Here is a 16,753-nt window from a genome sequence, read left to right on the forward strand (position 1 = left end):
CTAGTCCGCCGGGATCACCGGCGGCGTCAGCCTGAGAAGCCTAAGATACCTCGGACAGGTGAGCTCCCGGAATTCGGTGGACAGCAGCGCTAGAAAGGGTTGCCACAGCTCTTCAAATTGGTCTATTTCCCCCGCCACCGTGAGCGACAACTTCTCCATTCCCAGCACATGCCAAAGCCTATGCAACCAACCCGTGATGGAGGGAACAGTGTTGGTGCGCCAGTGGATAAGGATGTTCTGGACCGCAGACCCCAGCGCAATCGCGATCTGCCTACCCCTGCGGGACTTCAGTGGGTACATTAGGTCATTGGGGAGGCCCAGCAGAACATACGCCGGGAAGCGCGGCAGCTCTATCTCAAAGTGCTTATCCACCTCGTCCAAAACTTCCTTCCAGTAAGCGGTCAGCACGGGGCAATCCCAAAGAATGTGTGAGAGGGTACCCTCCTGCCCGCAGCCCCGCCAGCACCCCTTGTCAGTGTGTTTATGCATTTCATACAGTCGCTCCAGGGTGTAATACCAATAAGTGGACACCTTAGTGAAGGTCTCCGTAAGGCCCGTGTGATATGCAGAGTGCCGCACCCGATACGCAATTTTGTCCCATTCCTTGTGGCTGAGTGTCCTACCCAATTCCCTGTGCCAGCGCTCCCTCCCCGGGTTGTAATAGTGAAACGGCGGGGGTTGTAGGTACTTGTACAGATCGGTAATTAGCTTAGCGTCGGAGGTCCGGGTAGCCAGCCACCTCTCATACGGTGTAATTTGACGAGCAGCGGTGTCACGCACCTGGGGCTGGAGGGCCCAATGCTGAACCTGCATGTAGCGCAATCTGTCCAGCTCCGTCAGGCCGAACTCCTGGCGGAGTTGCTGAAACGGAGTCACTCCCTCCGGGCCATAGATCTGGAAGAGCGCCCTGCAGCCTGCCTGCACCCAATGGGAGAAAACTCCCGGCTCCATCCCTGGGGAGAAGTCCGGGTTGCCCGCTATGGGTGTGAACGGCGAAGGGAAGGTGGTGAGGCCCCGAGCCTCACAGACTGCGTCCCACACCCGCAGGGGGACCCGCGTAATAAAAGAAGCGTAAAGGTTAGGGGGGCGGTGCGCGCGGCGCAAGAATGGAACCTCTTGTAAAGTGCGGCCCGCCACTGCCTGGTCTTGAAAGAGCCAGTGTTTGTCGGACTCCCACCTGCTCCACTCCACCAAATATCGCAGCTGTGCTGCCTGAAAGTACCTACGGAGGTCCGGAATACCGAGGCCCCCCGCCTCCGGAGCAAGCGCGGAGAGGACCCTCTTCATTCGTGGCTTGCGGCCCTGCCAGACAAAGTGGGAGATGTCAGCCTGCATTTGTCGTATCCAGCCCACCGGGGGCTGGAGAGGGAGGGCCCGGAAAAGATACAGTATCTGGGGCAGCACCGTCATCTTAACCGCCGCGATTCGCCCCAGCCAGGACAGTAGGCCTTTGCTCCAGCGACCAAGCTCCTCCTTGATCTTCCTGCTGAGGGAGGCATAGTTAGCCGTGACCATCTCCGGTAATGTGGGCGCCAGCAGAATCCCCAGGTATGGCACCGTGGAGGAGGACCACTGCATGGGGAAGAGTCGCTGAAGGTCCCTCCTGGTGTCCGCAGCCAGGGACACGTCTAACGCCACCGACTTGCTCATATTCATTTTGAAGCCGGCCACACAGGCAAAGGCGTCTAGTTCCTGGAGGCAAGCAGGCAGCGACCTCCTAGGGTCGTCCAAGGTCAACAGGACATCGTCCGCGTAGAGACTGACAGTGTGGACATACTGGCCCATCCGGACCCCAACCGCATCCGGGTTATCGCGAATCCTCTGAGCAAACGGCTCCATGTAGAGGGCAAACAAGAGCGGCGAGAGGGGGCAGCCCTGCCTTGTGCCGCGTTCGATGGCAAACCCACCGGAGCTACACCCGTTGACCCGCACCGACGCTGAAGGATGCTTATAACAGTTGAATACCATGGTGCGGAACTTATCCCCGATTCCCAATTTCTTGAGAACCAGCTCGAGATACGGCCAGTGAACTCTGTCGAAGGCCTTCTCCGCGTCGACGGACAGCAACATCCGCTCCCCCGGGATCCGCGAGGCCTATTCCAGAACATGCGCCACCCGCTTGGTATTATCAACCGTCTGTCTGCCGGGTACAAAGCCAGCCTGGTCCGCCTCCACCAATCCGGGGAGGTGTGGACCCAGCCTGGACGCTAGAATCCCTGTATACAACTTGAGGTCGACATTTAAGAGCGAGATGGGTCGATACGAACCGCGAAGGGCCCGGTCCTTGCCCGGTTTCGGAATTACCGCGACCGTCGCCCTCAGGAGATCCGGTGGGATGGCTCCCGGTTCGGAAAAGGAATTAAATAGCCGAGTAAGGACAGGGGCCACAGCCGTGCAAAAAGTCTTATAAAACAAAGACGTGTACCCGTCCGGGCCCGGGGCCTTACCATGCTTCAGCCGCGCGATAGCGGAAATCACCTCCTCAACATGGATATCCCGCTCCAGGTGGTCCGCCTGAGCCGGATCCAGCACCGGAAGGGTCACCGACTCCAAATAGCCTTCGGCGTCCTGTGGCGAGGAGGGTTCCTCCGCATACAGCGCTTCGTAGAAGCCGCGGAAAGATTCCGCTACCTCCGCGTCCCCCGAGACGACCACCCCGTCCGTGCCCACCAGTTCCTTCACGACGCCACGCTGCTGCGTGACCCGGAGCCGGTGTGCTAGGAGCTTGCCACATTTGTCCCCCCCAGTGTAGAAGGCGTGTTTCAAGCGCAAGGCGGCATACTCCGCCCTATCAAGATCCAATGCCGTCAGGAGCTTCCTCGCAGCCTTCAACTGCCTCCACACCCTTGGCACCCCCGTACGGCGGTGGACCTACTCAAGCTCCCGGACCCGAACGGTCAGCTCGTCCCTCTTCCGTTGCCGCTCCCTGTTTTCGGCTGCGGAGATAGAGATAAATTCCCCCCGGAGGACTGCCTTCAATGCCGCTTCTGTGTCGCTTGCGAAGTGTCGGTGTTGCTATTGTGAGTTAGGTAGTCCTGTATGACCTCCCCAATGCGCTGGACTACAGACTTTTTGTGTAAAAGGGTATCCCGGAGGCGCCACACCCCCCGAGAGGGGGAGGCCGCCGGCCACTGGAAAACGCCGGTGACTGGTGAATGGTCAGACAAGGTCAGGACCCCGATGTCCGCCGCCGTGGCAGCGGCATGCATCGGTCCACTCACCAGAAGGTAATCCAGCCGTGAGTAGGTTCGATGTGCGTGTGAAAAGTAAGAGTAGTCCCTATCCGTGGGGTGCATGGAGCGCCAAAGGTCGTGTAAGTCCATTTCCGCAATCCGGGCCTTCACAGCCTGGGACAGTTCCCCGTCTGCGGGAAGCGCTGCGCCGATCTGTCCATCACAGAATCGAAGACAATATTAAGGTCTCCCCCCAGAATGACGTGGCGGTCGGGGGAAGCAGTGACATCCACCAACACGGAGTCTAGGAAACGCTCTTGGTGGTCGTTTGGGCTATAAACGGAGCCAACCGTAAACGCTATGCCTCCTAAGCGCATGCGATACGCAAGAAGCCTCCCCTTCTGTTCAGCACACTTATACAAAACCTCCCCCCTAAAGGAGCTCGCTAGAAGAATGGCTACCCCCGCCGTCTTGTTCGCTGCCGAGGAGAAGAACTGGGTAGGGAACTTAGCAGAGCGCAGCCTATGGCAATCCCGGGACAATAAGTGGGTCTCCTGTAAAAGGCAAATGTCCGCCTGCGTCGCCTCCAGCAAAGATAAGATCGCTCTGCGCTTCACGGGGTTGTTCAGACCCTGAACATTAAGGGTCACTACCTTTAGGGCCGACATTCCTCTCGGGGATCGGGAGCGCCGTGCAATGGGCAGGGGCTCAGCGGGTGGGGCGCGCGGGGCAACCGCGCAGGACAAGCCATAACAGACCAAGCGTGGGCATGGACAACGTCAGACGGGACCTCCCCAACCCCAGAACAACCCCTACACCCACCCGAAACACAACCCTGGCAACTAGCCAAACGCAAACTCAAACACCCCATTGTCCCAGTCAAGCCCCAAAACGGGCAAGTCCGTAGAAAGGAACGAAGTGGACGTCCAGCCACTCACCTCCAGCCGCTCCCCCCCGCCCCCCCCGCCCCGAACCCAGCATTTAAAGAAGCTAAAGGCATCTCCCCCCGGAGTGAGTGTCAGGCCGTCAAGGCCACGCCGGTGGAGCCGGCCGAGTCCCTGGCCGCCGCCCTCAAAGCGTCGGCCATGTCCGCCCTGATGGTAGGGGAATCAGGACGCCCTGCGCTGGCCGCTGATCGTCGCCTCGCCGACCTCCGCCGGCTTCGTCTCTCCGAGGCCCTCCACGACGGTGTAGCTCCTTCCTCCTCCGCCGCCGTAAGCCCCAGGACTCCACAAATGTCCTGCAAGGAGCGTAGCTGGTGTAGCACCCCGTTCCATCGGAAGATTAGGCGGAAGGGATGACCCCAAGAGTACGGCGTCTCGTGCTCGCGCAAAAAGTCAGTGGCAATCCTGAAGGACCTGCGTTTCTGCAGCGTGATGGCGGAGAGGTCCTGGTAAAGCGCCACCGGCCGCTCCCGGAAAGTCAGGGGCTGTTTCCTGCGGGCCTCAGTCATGATGCGTTCCTTCAGCGGGAAATCGGGCAGGAAGGCCAGAATGTCCGGTGGAGGTGCCGATGATTGGCGCTGCCGGCCAACCCTATGTGCCCTATCAATGCTAATGGGGAAGTCCGCAGCCTCCCCCAGGATCTCCCGGAACAGGTCCCGCAGGTAGCTCCCCAGATCGGACCCCTCGTCTGCAGTCGGCACACCACGCACTCGAATGTTGTTCCTCCGTGATCTGTTCTCAAGGTCCTCAGAGTGGGCCTGGAGCTCAACACACTGCTCCCGGAGGCGGAGAACGTCCTGTTGAAGATGGACTATCTCCTCCTCCCGGCGTTGGGCCTCCGTCTCCACCGTTTCAACGCGCTCACCAAGGCCCTCCACTTCCCTGCGCACTTCCCGGACCTCGCTGGCCACCTCCCGCTTCAGTGTCTGGAAGTCCTCCCTGAGGGAGCTAAACAGTTCCTCCATAAAGGTCCTCGTGACGGGTGGCTCCCCCCCAGTCACGTCCGCCGAGGCCCGGGAGGTCCCCGGCAAAGGCCGCGTTCTGTCCCGCAGTTGCTGGGCCCTGCCAAGCATGTCCGGCAGGGTGCGGTCCCCCTTCTTCGAGCCTCCTCTTCCAGACATCGCAAGCACTGCGGTCGGGCACTGGTCCAGCCGCCCCAGGGGTGCCCAGCTGCTGGCAAGCGCTCGACGTGGGTGTCCCCCACAAGCAGGGTCGCTGCGTCACAGGTGACAAGATGGCGGTCCAGCCCGGTCACCACCAGCCGCGGGTGCCCATCCGAGACAGGAATGGAAGCTACAGTGGGGGGCTCCTCATCAGCACATCCCCCAAAAAGTCAGCCCGGCAGCAGCGGCGGTCACATACATCCACCAGCAAGGGCTCCGGTGAAGGCCAACACCACTGATCCCACGGGGACAAGATGGCGGCAGGGCGAGGCAGGGCAGAGCGACCAGGCCCGGCGACACCACCGGGGCCCCCAAAACGCACAGCAATCAAATAGGTTCCACCGCCGGTTTCAGTCTATCACACGCAGGGGCCCAGATGGTCCGACCCCAACAGAGAGTCCGCCGTACCTCGGCCAAGGGACAGGGGCCTACACAGTGCGAAGCGTCGCCGACACAGGTCTGAGTGCCAAAGCACCCGTCCGAAGTCTTCCGCACTGTCGGGTCCCCTCCCGCAGGGCTCCTTCACCCTCCGTCGAACGACGGGCCAGATTCCCTCCAGATCGCAACTTTCAGCACCAGGCCCAGCCGAGGCGCCCGGACAGCACTCCGATGCGCTCCGCCCCTCAGGCCCTCCTTCGCTCCTCGAGCTTGATCGGACTTTTTGGGGGCTTCCCCCGAGGCGATCAGAACCAAAACGGCAACAACGTGCGCACCAGGTGCTCCGCCACGCTCCTCTTCCACGCTGAGCCTCAGCGGGGGGAGAAAAGCATAAGAAAAGGGCTCAAGCTTGGCCGGGCCGGAGGAGCTACGGGAGGAAGCGTCCGCTCACCCCGCCATCTTGGCCACACCCCAGTCTTTTTTTTAAAAGAAAAACAAAAGGCACAGTAGCTCAGAATGTGCAGAAAGATTCTGACTTTTCTATAATTACCTAAAGAGTGCAAAGACAAAGCACGTTGCCATAAATATCCGCTTTCTGCTTGTCACTATACAGCTAGAAAAACAGAGCAGAAGAAAGTTAAGCCAAGTTTTGTGTTCGTTATTTAAACAGCTGCTTTAAGTATGCTCCCTGGCCTGCCTTTCCCCTCCTCTGCTGATTTTAAATCAGAGAGGAGCGAAGGCTGCTTCTATATTTCGAAGGCTGCTTCTATATTTCTGTATGGTTCTATGGCTCACTGTTAAGGGAAGGGATGCATAAATGAGTTTCTCGAACAGATGATCAGAAAGACCCCGCCCCCCCCACACCCCCACCCCCACATTGAGCCGTGCTCTTTTTCCATCCAAGAGCAACATAGGGGGTGTTTTTAACCGTGCCTTGTATCAAAGAGTTTGACAGGAGGAGGCCCCGCCCCCAGTGATCAATAGTCATTATAAAAGTAGAGATGCGAATTCCCATTCAATGTGAACAAAGTGACTTATAAGGCTGCTTTCACATTAATTGTTCCTTGGAGATGGCCTGCGACCTTTCACATTTTGCTCAAGAAGTACCAAGCCAAAGGTGCAGCATCTAATTAGCAAATGAATGAGAACATGTTCCTCCCTCTTTTTTGAGGAGAAACATAGCAGTGATGTCATCTGTGTAAATCTGGAAGGTCGGCCCTTGCATCAGAAGGGAACCGGAAGGAACAGAATGACAGACAGTTTCAGCTGCTCTGAGAGGCGGTGCATTTGCAGATGTTGGCTAATGGCCTGTCAGCTACCGGCCCGAGGAGGCAGTGCTGAGTAGTGTAGAAGGAAACTGGCTTTGGAGGCTCATGGAAAGAGGGGATTGTGTTCTGAGGAGAAAGGCTGATGAGAGCTAGAAATATATCATAATTATAGCATAATTCAAAGCACGCCTTCCATTTGATCGTAGTGACTACAAAGATATAGTTATGGCTTTCGCATTCCCTTTTCTTTTATATCGTATTCATTTGGTGCAAGAAATTATTAGTCTGAGAAGTCGATGGGATCGCAATTCTTACAGTAAAAGAAAAAAACCTTTATCACTATCTTCATTATCTCCTCCTTAATCTTCATATCTCGGTACTAATCGGCCTCCATCATGTCCTCTCCATCTGCCTCCACTCTCTCCATTCTTATCATTCTCTATCAACCCTTCCATTACCTTTATCTCCATTCTCCATCTGTTATAATTCCCATCCTCCATCATAGTCCATCTCCCACTCCCAAATACTTTGCTCCTGCATCATGTCCTTCTCCATTATTATCATCACTTTCTATTCCTTCATAATCATCATCTTCATAATCTCATCCTTCTCATCCTGTTAAATACTTATTTAGCTTCTTCTTTTCTTACTCCTCTATTATCTCCATCAATCTTCCATAACCATCTCCGCCATCATCTATCCTGCCACTATCACCATCTTTTCCCCATCATCTCCTCCTCTTCACCACATCTATATGCTCATCATCCCCCAGCTCTATCCTCATGATCTTCCATCATCTTCTAGCCCAACATCTTCTCCTCCATCTACTTTTTCAACTCCATCCTCATCATCTCTTCCTTTTCATCAATCCCGCTGTATCTTCAACTCCACCATATCCATCCTCTTCAACCGCTATCACCTCCACTCCATCTCATCCTATACCTCACCATCCTCAACAATAAGAATTGAATCCATTGACTGTGCATTGCTGGCAATCATTCACTTCTTTTCTATTCTAAATTGAAGAAAGACAGCAAAGACAACAAAAAAACAAAATGTTTATTCAAGAAGAGTTTTGATAAACATGAATTGCATCCAAATTCCATCAATAAACATCCACTGGTACTTTGTATGACGGACTCTAAGTTTTACCGCGTTCATAAGGTCTACACTGGAGATTCTCTTCCAAAGTGTTGTAAATGTCGCTGTTTAACTTCCTGATCTCAGAGATTGAATATCAGCTACTTCAATTTACAGGGTTTGGTTGGCCAACAATAGAATAGGGAATTCTAATTGATTCCGTTGATCTTAGTGCATGTTTTCAGTCCTTCTGCTATTGGGGCAGTACTGCACCGTCAGTGTATGATTAGGTTAAAGATATTCATCATGCAACATAGTCGAAATGTCCACCTATGGAATCTTGAGGTTGAGGCCCACACCGTGTCGCACTGCGCATTACTTTGCTTTGCTAATTCTGTGATGGTCTAATTTGAGGAGCTTTCTCAAACGGAAAATGCCCTATTACTTTTAAAAGAATTAGTGGGATAGAAGCTGATTTTTTGTGAAATTACATTTTTTCCTTATTCTTTTGAGTTCCTGCATTAATGGATGCTGTGCTTGCTTTGAATAGCAAATTAAAAAATATGCCCTTAACATAAGTACATTCCATATGCTTGTCCACAACCTCAAGGGCCTGCCCTATTAGAAGGAGCTAGTAGCTTCCTCCGCCCCAATAACACTGTTGTGGTTATTTATGTTTCAGACGCAGATGTTGCCAACCCCTGTCTCCTACTACTTGCATCAGATGCCCACCTCCTTCCACTCTGTGCTGGTTTTGATGAGCCTCGCTTTTGAGCTGGTGGTGCCTTTCTTCCTGTTTATGGGACGTCGGATGCGCATCCTCCAGGGGGTTTTACAGATCGGCTTCCAGGTAAGTGGAACAAGCTTAGACCTGTTATCCTTCTGGAATTGTTGCCTCTCAATGTGTGCGCCACTAGGGTAATCTGACTAGTGCCATGCATTCTCGTGCCAGTGACTCAGCGTTCAGCAAGTCCAGTTGCAATCCAGCATGTACACATCCCTTCACCACCATCATAGAAACAGAGTGCTGCATCCAATATCCCTATTGATACCCTGTTATTGAGGAAACTCTACCAGTCTTGTAGTGGGTCTTTCACTAGTTCCCCCTCCACCCTCAAAGGCAGGGGTTTATAGCTAATTTTCTTTTCTAAAGTTTAAAACCTGACTTTCCGTCCAGATCATCCAAGCCACTTGTGCCATGAGCCTCCTGTTTTACGGCTATCTCTCACTACTTTTTTATTACTTATGCCTACTTCCCCTCCTGGGATATAGGCCATCCACCAGAACTCTCCAGCCCCCTCTGTCCTGGGCTTTTTTTTCAATCTGACTCCAGGTGTGACCCATCTCCTTGCAGATGGCTACATGACCATGACGCCTCCTGGGTCACTGATTCCGTCTCTCACTCGGTACTGCCCAAAATACTGTGTCTTAACCAGCTCAGGCCTCCTGGTCTTCTGCGGGCCTCATTGTGCCATCTCACGCTTAGAGTCATTTTACCTACTGAGTGCCCTCGTTGGAACACGCTCACTACTGAGCAACAGGCTTCCAGCTCCTCCCTTCCTGGGTTAAACATCACACTCAAAGGCACCCTGTGGACCCAAAGTGAAAGCAGGGGATGGCGCCTCACCCCTGGATACCCCACTTCATACAGTCCTCAAAGTAAATAATCTAAAAAATAACATCGCCATCATCTACTGTCGTTGTCATGACCCGTCCACCACCATGCATATTTAACAATTTCATCTACGTGTTTTAGACAAAAATTGTGTTTGTGTTCACTGTGCCGTATGTATTATTGTTTGCAGCCCTTCTGTATTGAGTTTGAAGTACTGCTGTGTAATTTTCTATTTGTCATAAAAACTAACGAGCCTTCCTTTCGCTTTCAAGTCGCATTTCTCTTGGCTGGGTGCAGCCGCTGTTAAAGGCGGGCGTGTGAGTCAGGGAGCCCTAAAATTCATTTGGGGACCTGACTAAGCTTTAGACAACAGGGTGTGTCCACCCCCTTTCTGTTCGGTACATTAATCAGTCAGTCAGTCAAGAAGGCTTTATTTCGATATAAATATATCTTAAAAAGCAGCACAACAGCATTATACAATTAAAAAGATAAAAAGGAATCTGTACATAGAAAAATATACATACAATTCATACTACTACTGATACCAATAAATTAACTAAAAACAAGCATTTTTAAAAAACAAATTAAACAACATACAAAAGCCTAGATGACCTAATGCGCCAGGCCCAACCTAAGAACTTGGCTAAACCACACGCAAAGAGGGGCCTTGAGTCACTTTTTAATATGCGTAGGGCATCAAAGCAATGTCTGGTACCAAGTTCTCTACAAAGCGGTTTTAACCACCTGCTCCGGGGGGCTGCATATGCAGGACATTCAAACAAAAAATGGGGGACAGACTCAGACCTCTTGTCACAAAATGGGCAAATGGAAGTTGTTTGAAATGGGACTTTCCATCTTGAAGTTAACTCACCTACAGGGAGTAAGCCTATTCTAAATTGAAAGTATAGGGCCCTGTCTTTACGATTAGAAATAACATCCAAGTAGGGTTCGCAAAAGTAAATTTCTTTAACCAGAAGAAAATCCAGAGTGGACCTGCACAAATTAGCATTACTGCTTCTATTACCCGCCACCCAGTTCCAATAAATCTTTTTTAACTCGGACTTAGGGGGAGCAGTTCTATCGGACCAGGCCTCGCCAAGACCTAGGCAAACGAGGAGACGCTTAACCTCCCTCAGCCAAAAGATCTTGGACCAGCCTGTTGACCCCAACACCTCGTTAAGGCCATCCGCGTAACTAGACAGTTCAGGTGTTCTCCATATACGCGCCCATAGGAGGAGAGGGCGGAGCCTAGCCTGATCACTGATTGGCCGGGTACCCATGTCCAAGAGCAATGGAAGAGTAGGGGTGCCATAAGGTAGCCCCATGAGATCTTTATGGAATTTGTTTTCAGAGCGGGACAGTTGGTCAACCTTGTGGACACCCCAAAGTTCCGCCCCATACAGAGCTGCGCTAACCCCCCTTGCCCTATATATATCAAGAACGGGAGCAATGGGTTTCACTGGTGAAGCACGATGTTCCTTAAGCAAGGCACCCACCACCCTCTTGTGGGTCAGTAACATCTTTTGATGATGGCACTTCCAGCTCATGGAGTCGCAGAGGCGTATACCAAGATAGTCAAATTCTGACACTCTTTCGAGGGTAACAGAGTCCAAGGATGGTGGTTTGGCCAGCCTTTTCGGGGGGTTAAGGACCAAATACTTGGTCTTCGCTGTATTAATAACTAACCCTCTCATGTCACAGAAGGACTTGAAGTTGGTTAATAGACTCTGCAAACCTACCGGGGTTTTAGAGATCAGGAGGGTGTCGTCCGCGAATAGAAGGGTTGGTATTTTCCTACCAGCCAGGGTTGGTGCATCTGCAGGCTGTTGAAGCAGGTGCTCCACCACTCCGTTGACATACAATGAAAACAGAGTGGGGGCAAGAACACAACCCTGGCGTACCCCTCTATTAACAGGAATACAAGCTGTTTTCTGACCCTGGTCTCCCCACCTGATCTGGGCAAAATTATCCGAATGGAGATTTATCAGCAAGCTCAGCAAATAGGGTGGAATACCCTGTTCGCTGAGTACACTCCATAATTGGCTGCGGGGAACTAGGTCAAAGGCAGTCCGCAGGTCGATGAAGGCAAGATACAGACTGCCTTTGCCCAATAGAACCACCTTCCAGTATAACATCAGAAGGCGAAAAGATTGCTCTATTGTCCCTGTGCCTGTTCTGAAACCCGCCTGAAAGTCCGAGAGAATGTCATTTTCCTCTACCCATTGTAATAACCTTGCCAGAACCACTTTTCCTGCCACTTTTTGTGAGGTGTCTAGCAGGCTGATTGGGCGATAATTAGCTGGGTCGTTACGACATCCTTTTTTGAAAATAGGTACGACCTCAGCGCCCTTCCAAGAGGTCGGCAGGGATGCCCCTTCAAGACTGGAATTCAATAGGGCGGAAATGAGTATTCCCCATTCCACAGGATTAATGCGGAGCAAATCACCTGGGATCCCGTCCGGGCCAGCAGCTTTATTGGACATAAGGGAAGTGATTGCCTTAAACACTTCCTTGGGTGTAAACAAAATCTCATCGATAGGTTGAGAGTGAGCATGGGAATGGTAAAAACTCGAACTCTCAACCTGGGCCAGGGTCATAGAATAAAGCTGTGAGAAATGGGAGACCCACGCACTCTCGGATACATTACATGTGATCAGAGTATCCACAGGTCTCTCTCTATTTCTAAGAAGGTCCCAGAATCCCTTAGCATCCTTCCTAAGACTTGCGGCCTTCAGGTCACACCAAAACTGTTCTTCCCAATCTGATTTTGCCTTTGCTAAAACCCTCCTATAGTTACCCCTTGCGGCGCGAATCAAGGCATTGATCTTAGATCTAACTGCCCTTAAGAGTTCCCGTTTGGCCAGGCGACAAGCAACTGAAAACCACCCGGCAGGACCCTTCCTGCCCCCTCTCTTGTGGGCCATTTTCCCATCCTTAGGGACTATGAATAGTTCGCCTATGGCCTTTGTGGTTTGTTCAAAAATTGCAGGTGACTCTTGCACACTAAATGAGGGGGAATCTAGAGAAAGCATGATGTTAGCCATCACGGATTGTACCTCCAACATCTTAGCCTCATTATCAATAATATTTTTCCATTTCAGGCGCCTACCACAATTAGAGGGGCGCACTTCATGGGTTGTTTTCCAAACATGAGGGGTTTGAGGGAGAGACCCACCCCTCCAAAGTTGGGACAGAGACAGAATTAGAGGATTATGGTCACTATCTATAGAGGGCCGAACCTCCATATCCACCAGGAAAGACCACAGCCGAAAATTCAGCATAATGTAGTCGATCCTAGAGGAATGCCCTATTCTATTAAACGTATGTGTCCCCATTTGGTCTGATTTGGATCTACCGTTTGTTGCTCTAAGACCATGCTCCAAGCAAAGGGCATTAAGGTCTATTGCATTTTGGGTCCATCTTCTGATAGGGGGGATAGACAATGGAGGGATGCCTCTCCTTGCATCATACTCCCCAATGCCCAGCACATCTTCCAAAGCAAGTGGTTCGTATGTGCAATTAAAATCCCCAGCTAATAAAACAAGGGAATCTGGGCCACACCGCTTGAGTTCCTCGTCGATACCAGATGAGGCTAAAATAGATAGACCACCTCTAGTGCTTCTGACATAGATATTAAATATTTCGAGCACTCCACCACCAGACGGGCAACTTACAGTTAGTCTCAAAAGATCTGGGGAATTGGTGACTATACTTTTACTAGAATACCGCAAGGAAGTGCTTACCCAAATTAACAATCCTCCGGAGGGGCGCCCTTTGCCTCCCTTCGAACGAACAGCTGGTACAAAATAAGTAGTGTAGCCCAGCTTATATTGTGGGTCCATGCACCAAGTTTCCTGGAACAAACAAATGGAAAAGGATTCGATAAATTTGTGCCAGTCTGGGATACCCATATTACGGGCTAAGCCGGCAATGTTCCAGCTTACGACCCTCAGGGGGTTGTTGGAAATCCCTCCGTGCCCCAAAACCAAGGCACCTGCAGAGTGAGAACAATCCGTGACAATATCCCCATGGCCAACAGGTGATACCACCGGAAGGGGAATTCGAGAATTTTCGCCAGGCATCTCCCTCTGTAAATAGCCCCTAAGTATAGGGGAGGGAGGCGGAAAGGTAGAAATTGGAGAGATCACCTGCAGCTCTCCAAGGGGTGAAATTTCCAATAAAGGCTCCCTTAATGATTCAGCTTGTGACTCACGTATGGGTGGAATGACCTGTCAGTAACCATTCCTCAGATGACCCTGCAAATAACCAGGACCACTGTTAAATGAGCTGAGTATAGAATTACAGCCACCAAAATATCCACGGTCCCGACCAACCCTCAAATGGGTGCCGGGCTCCCGTGGCAAAGTTGAAGGATAAAAATAACTGAGGTCACACGTACCAATTGGGCCCAGGCTTCCTACTGGACTATATTCCTTAGCAGCATCACTACATATAAAACTGGGGATCCTTGGATCTTCAAAATTTACTATGATGCAATCGCCAGAAATAGCTTTTTCCCTGGAGCCAATCCAGCCGACTCTGCGTACATGTAGAATCCTTCCTCCCCAGAACTCAGGCAACGGTCTGTTTTCTTTGAGCCAAAATAGGGTTTTGTTGAACAATTCGACATAGGACTCTTTCTTGCCTGAACTAAGGGCGGGAACCCCTGTCAAAACGACTACATAGGGCTTACACTCAGGGGGAAGATTAATAGTGGGGTGTCTCCCACCGAGAGGGACCTCGCCTGGATACAACCCATGGGCTTTTGCATTCTCTGATGATTCCATGGTCGGGGATAACATTTTACTAGTGGAAGTAATCTCACCTACGCTAGCCGCTGCCGAGGGACAAACAGTTTTTTTCCCCAGAGTGTTAGCTGTAGCTTTGGGGGATTTAGGTTTCACAGCCGGCTTACTAGAGGACAAGCCGATGCAACTAAGACTGCCAACGGCAGGCGCCGGAAAGATCGGTGTTAGAACCGGCGGTCTCTAGTTGGCAGAGGTATACACTTCTGACAAATAGGGACCAACCAACTCTAGTCAGGGAAAGGGGATTACACACTCAGATAACCCCTGCTACCCCCTTGGTAGCTTGGCAGAGCAGACAGGCTTATCTCAGAGGCAGTGTGTTAAGCATTTATGACCACATCCAGTAATAAAGTGAATACACTACAGATGGACACGACACAGAAGTTATTATAAAAATAGTATTTTTTATATAAGGCTTAGCACAAGACCAAATAACGACAAAATATACCACAGACTTAATAAATACTCTTTGGAAGGAAAAATAATAGTTCAAGTAAGGTTTCTTCTTGGCAAATAGTTCTTTAGCAAAGTATTCTTCTGAGCACAGTTCTTTGGCAAAAATGTAACCCCCACAGGAGTCACACGACGTCGAGTCTACAAGATTCCCAAGGTTCGGCGTCGACCGCGAGGAGCGCTACGTCGAGCCTGGAGTTGCAACAGACCCCACAAGTACAGTACCTTGAGAAACGAAGAAAACGATGATCCACGACGTCGAGATGTCGGCGTCGAGGTCGGCGTCGATCGTGCCTCGGAGTCGGGTCAATCCGCAGCGGCGTCGAGGGATGTCGGGCCGGAGCAGCGCTCACGGCGTCGAGAAGGGCGTCGAGTCGATGCGATCAGCAGCGGCGTCAGGACGGGGTCGCTTGGAGGTAGAGCCGATACTCACTCCTCACTGGCGTCGATACCGGCGTCGAGACGGGGTCACTTGGAGCCGGGGCCGATACCCACTGCTCACTGGCGTTGCTGCTGGCGTCGAGACTGCAGATTTTCCCTCGTGTACTGGAAACAACACTTTCCAGCAATTCAGCAATTCAGTAGACGGTGAAGTCCTTTGGCCCTGTGACTTCAGCAGGAGACTGGCACTCTTCCAGCCCTTGGAGATTTCCTAGCAAGTGTTCAGAGAGTACACACCAAGTTCCTCTCTCCTTGTTCCTTGGCAAAAATAAAGAAGCAGCTTTCAGGTTCCTCCACAGCAAAACAGCACTCTGGCAGAAAGGGGAGGCAAGTCCTTAGATCAGCAGGCTTCTTGTCCTTGGTACAGGTTTCCTTGTCAGAAGTGATCTGAGTTCTTGGTTCAGGGGTCCTTCTCTTATACCCCTTTTTCCCTTTGTTCCCTTTGTCCAAGCAGGGCGATTCCCACCATCTCAGGTTTGTTGTGGGTGTTGCCAGGCAGAGGCACCTGGCCTATTCACTGGGCAGGGCAGAGTCCTCAGCCGCCCAGCAGGAGGCGGAGCCAGTATTGTCACTGGTAGGAGCAGGGCTATCAGTCGCCCAGCAGGAGGCGGGGCCAGTATTGTGTCAGGCAGGGCAGGCTACTCTTCCCTCACTCTACGTGTAAACGCCCCATTCACCCCACACTGACTCACTCAGACCTCTGGAGCCACCCAGCCCCTGACACACACACCAAACCAGCAGAGACCGGTAGATAGTTGGACAAGAAAATAGCCACTTTCTAAAAGTGCTATTTTCAAACATAGAATTTAAAAACCATCCATCCTAAAGGGTGTGTTATTAAATTCTGAGTTCAGGGATACTAAACTCGACTTGCTACCATGCTCCCTGAGTCAGATAGATTATAATGGAGTTAATAATCAGTCTGCCCAGTCTGGCCTATTGGAGGCAGGTAGCCCTTCAATAGTGAAAAACGAAAATGGCTGTAATTCACTATTAGGTCATGCCACACACATCAGGGCATGACCTACCTTTTACCAACAATGCACCCTGCCCTAGGGCCTACCATAGAGGTGTCTGAAATGTGGCAAAGGGAAGGTTTAGAGACTGGTAAGTAGGTTTCCTTACCAAGTGGACATGGCAGTCAGGGACTGCACGCAGGCGCCGCGGTGGCAGGCCTGAGACACATTTTGCACGCTGCTTCTGTGGGTGGCACAACCAGTGCTGCAAGCCCACCAGCAGCAGTTAACTTACACGCCCTTGGCACGCACAGTGCCCTAGACTAGGGTCTGAACAGTAAGTCAACCAAGCCAATCATGGTAACACCAATCAACGTAACAATTTAGCATAGGGAGCACTTGCACTGTGGCACTGATCAGCAGTGGCACAGTGCCCAAAGCAATAATCCAGCAAAAACATCGTAAACAGAGGAG

The 16,753-nt window shown here is 51.7% G+C and overlaps 1 protein-coding gene across 2 annotated transcripts in view; it reads left to right on the forward strand.

Annotated features, from left to right (window-relative positions):
• LMF1 (lipase maturation factor 1) overlaps window positions 1-16,753 on the forward strand; it is a 1,132,479-nt gene that overhangs the window by 705,343 nt on the left and 410,383 nt on the right. For both annotated transcript variants that reach the window (XM_085629342.1, XM_085629343.1), the window contains one exon: window positions 8,689-8,856. In XM_085629342.1, the coding sequence (XP_085485468.1) occupies window positions 8,689-8,856 (168 nt within the window). The remainder of the gene's footprint in view (window positions 1-8,688; window positions 8,857-16,753) is intronic.

Source organism: Triturus cristatus, chromosome 10 (assembly GCF_964204655.1).
Source record: "Triturus cristatus chromosome 10, aTriCri1.1, whole genome shotgun sequence".
NCBI classification, from domain to species: domain Eukaryota; kingdom Metazoa; phylum Chordata; class Amphibia; order Caudata; family Salamandridae; genus Triturus; species Triturus cristatus.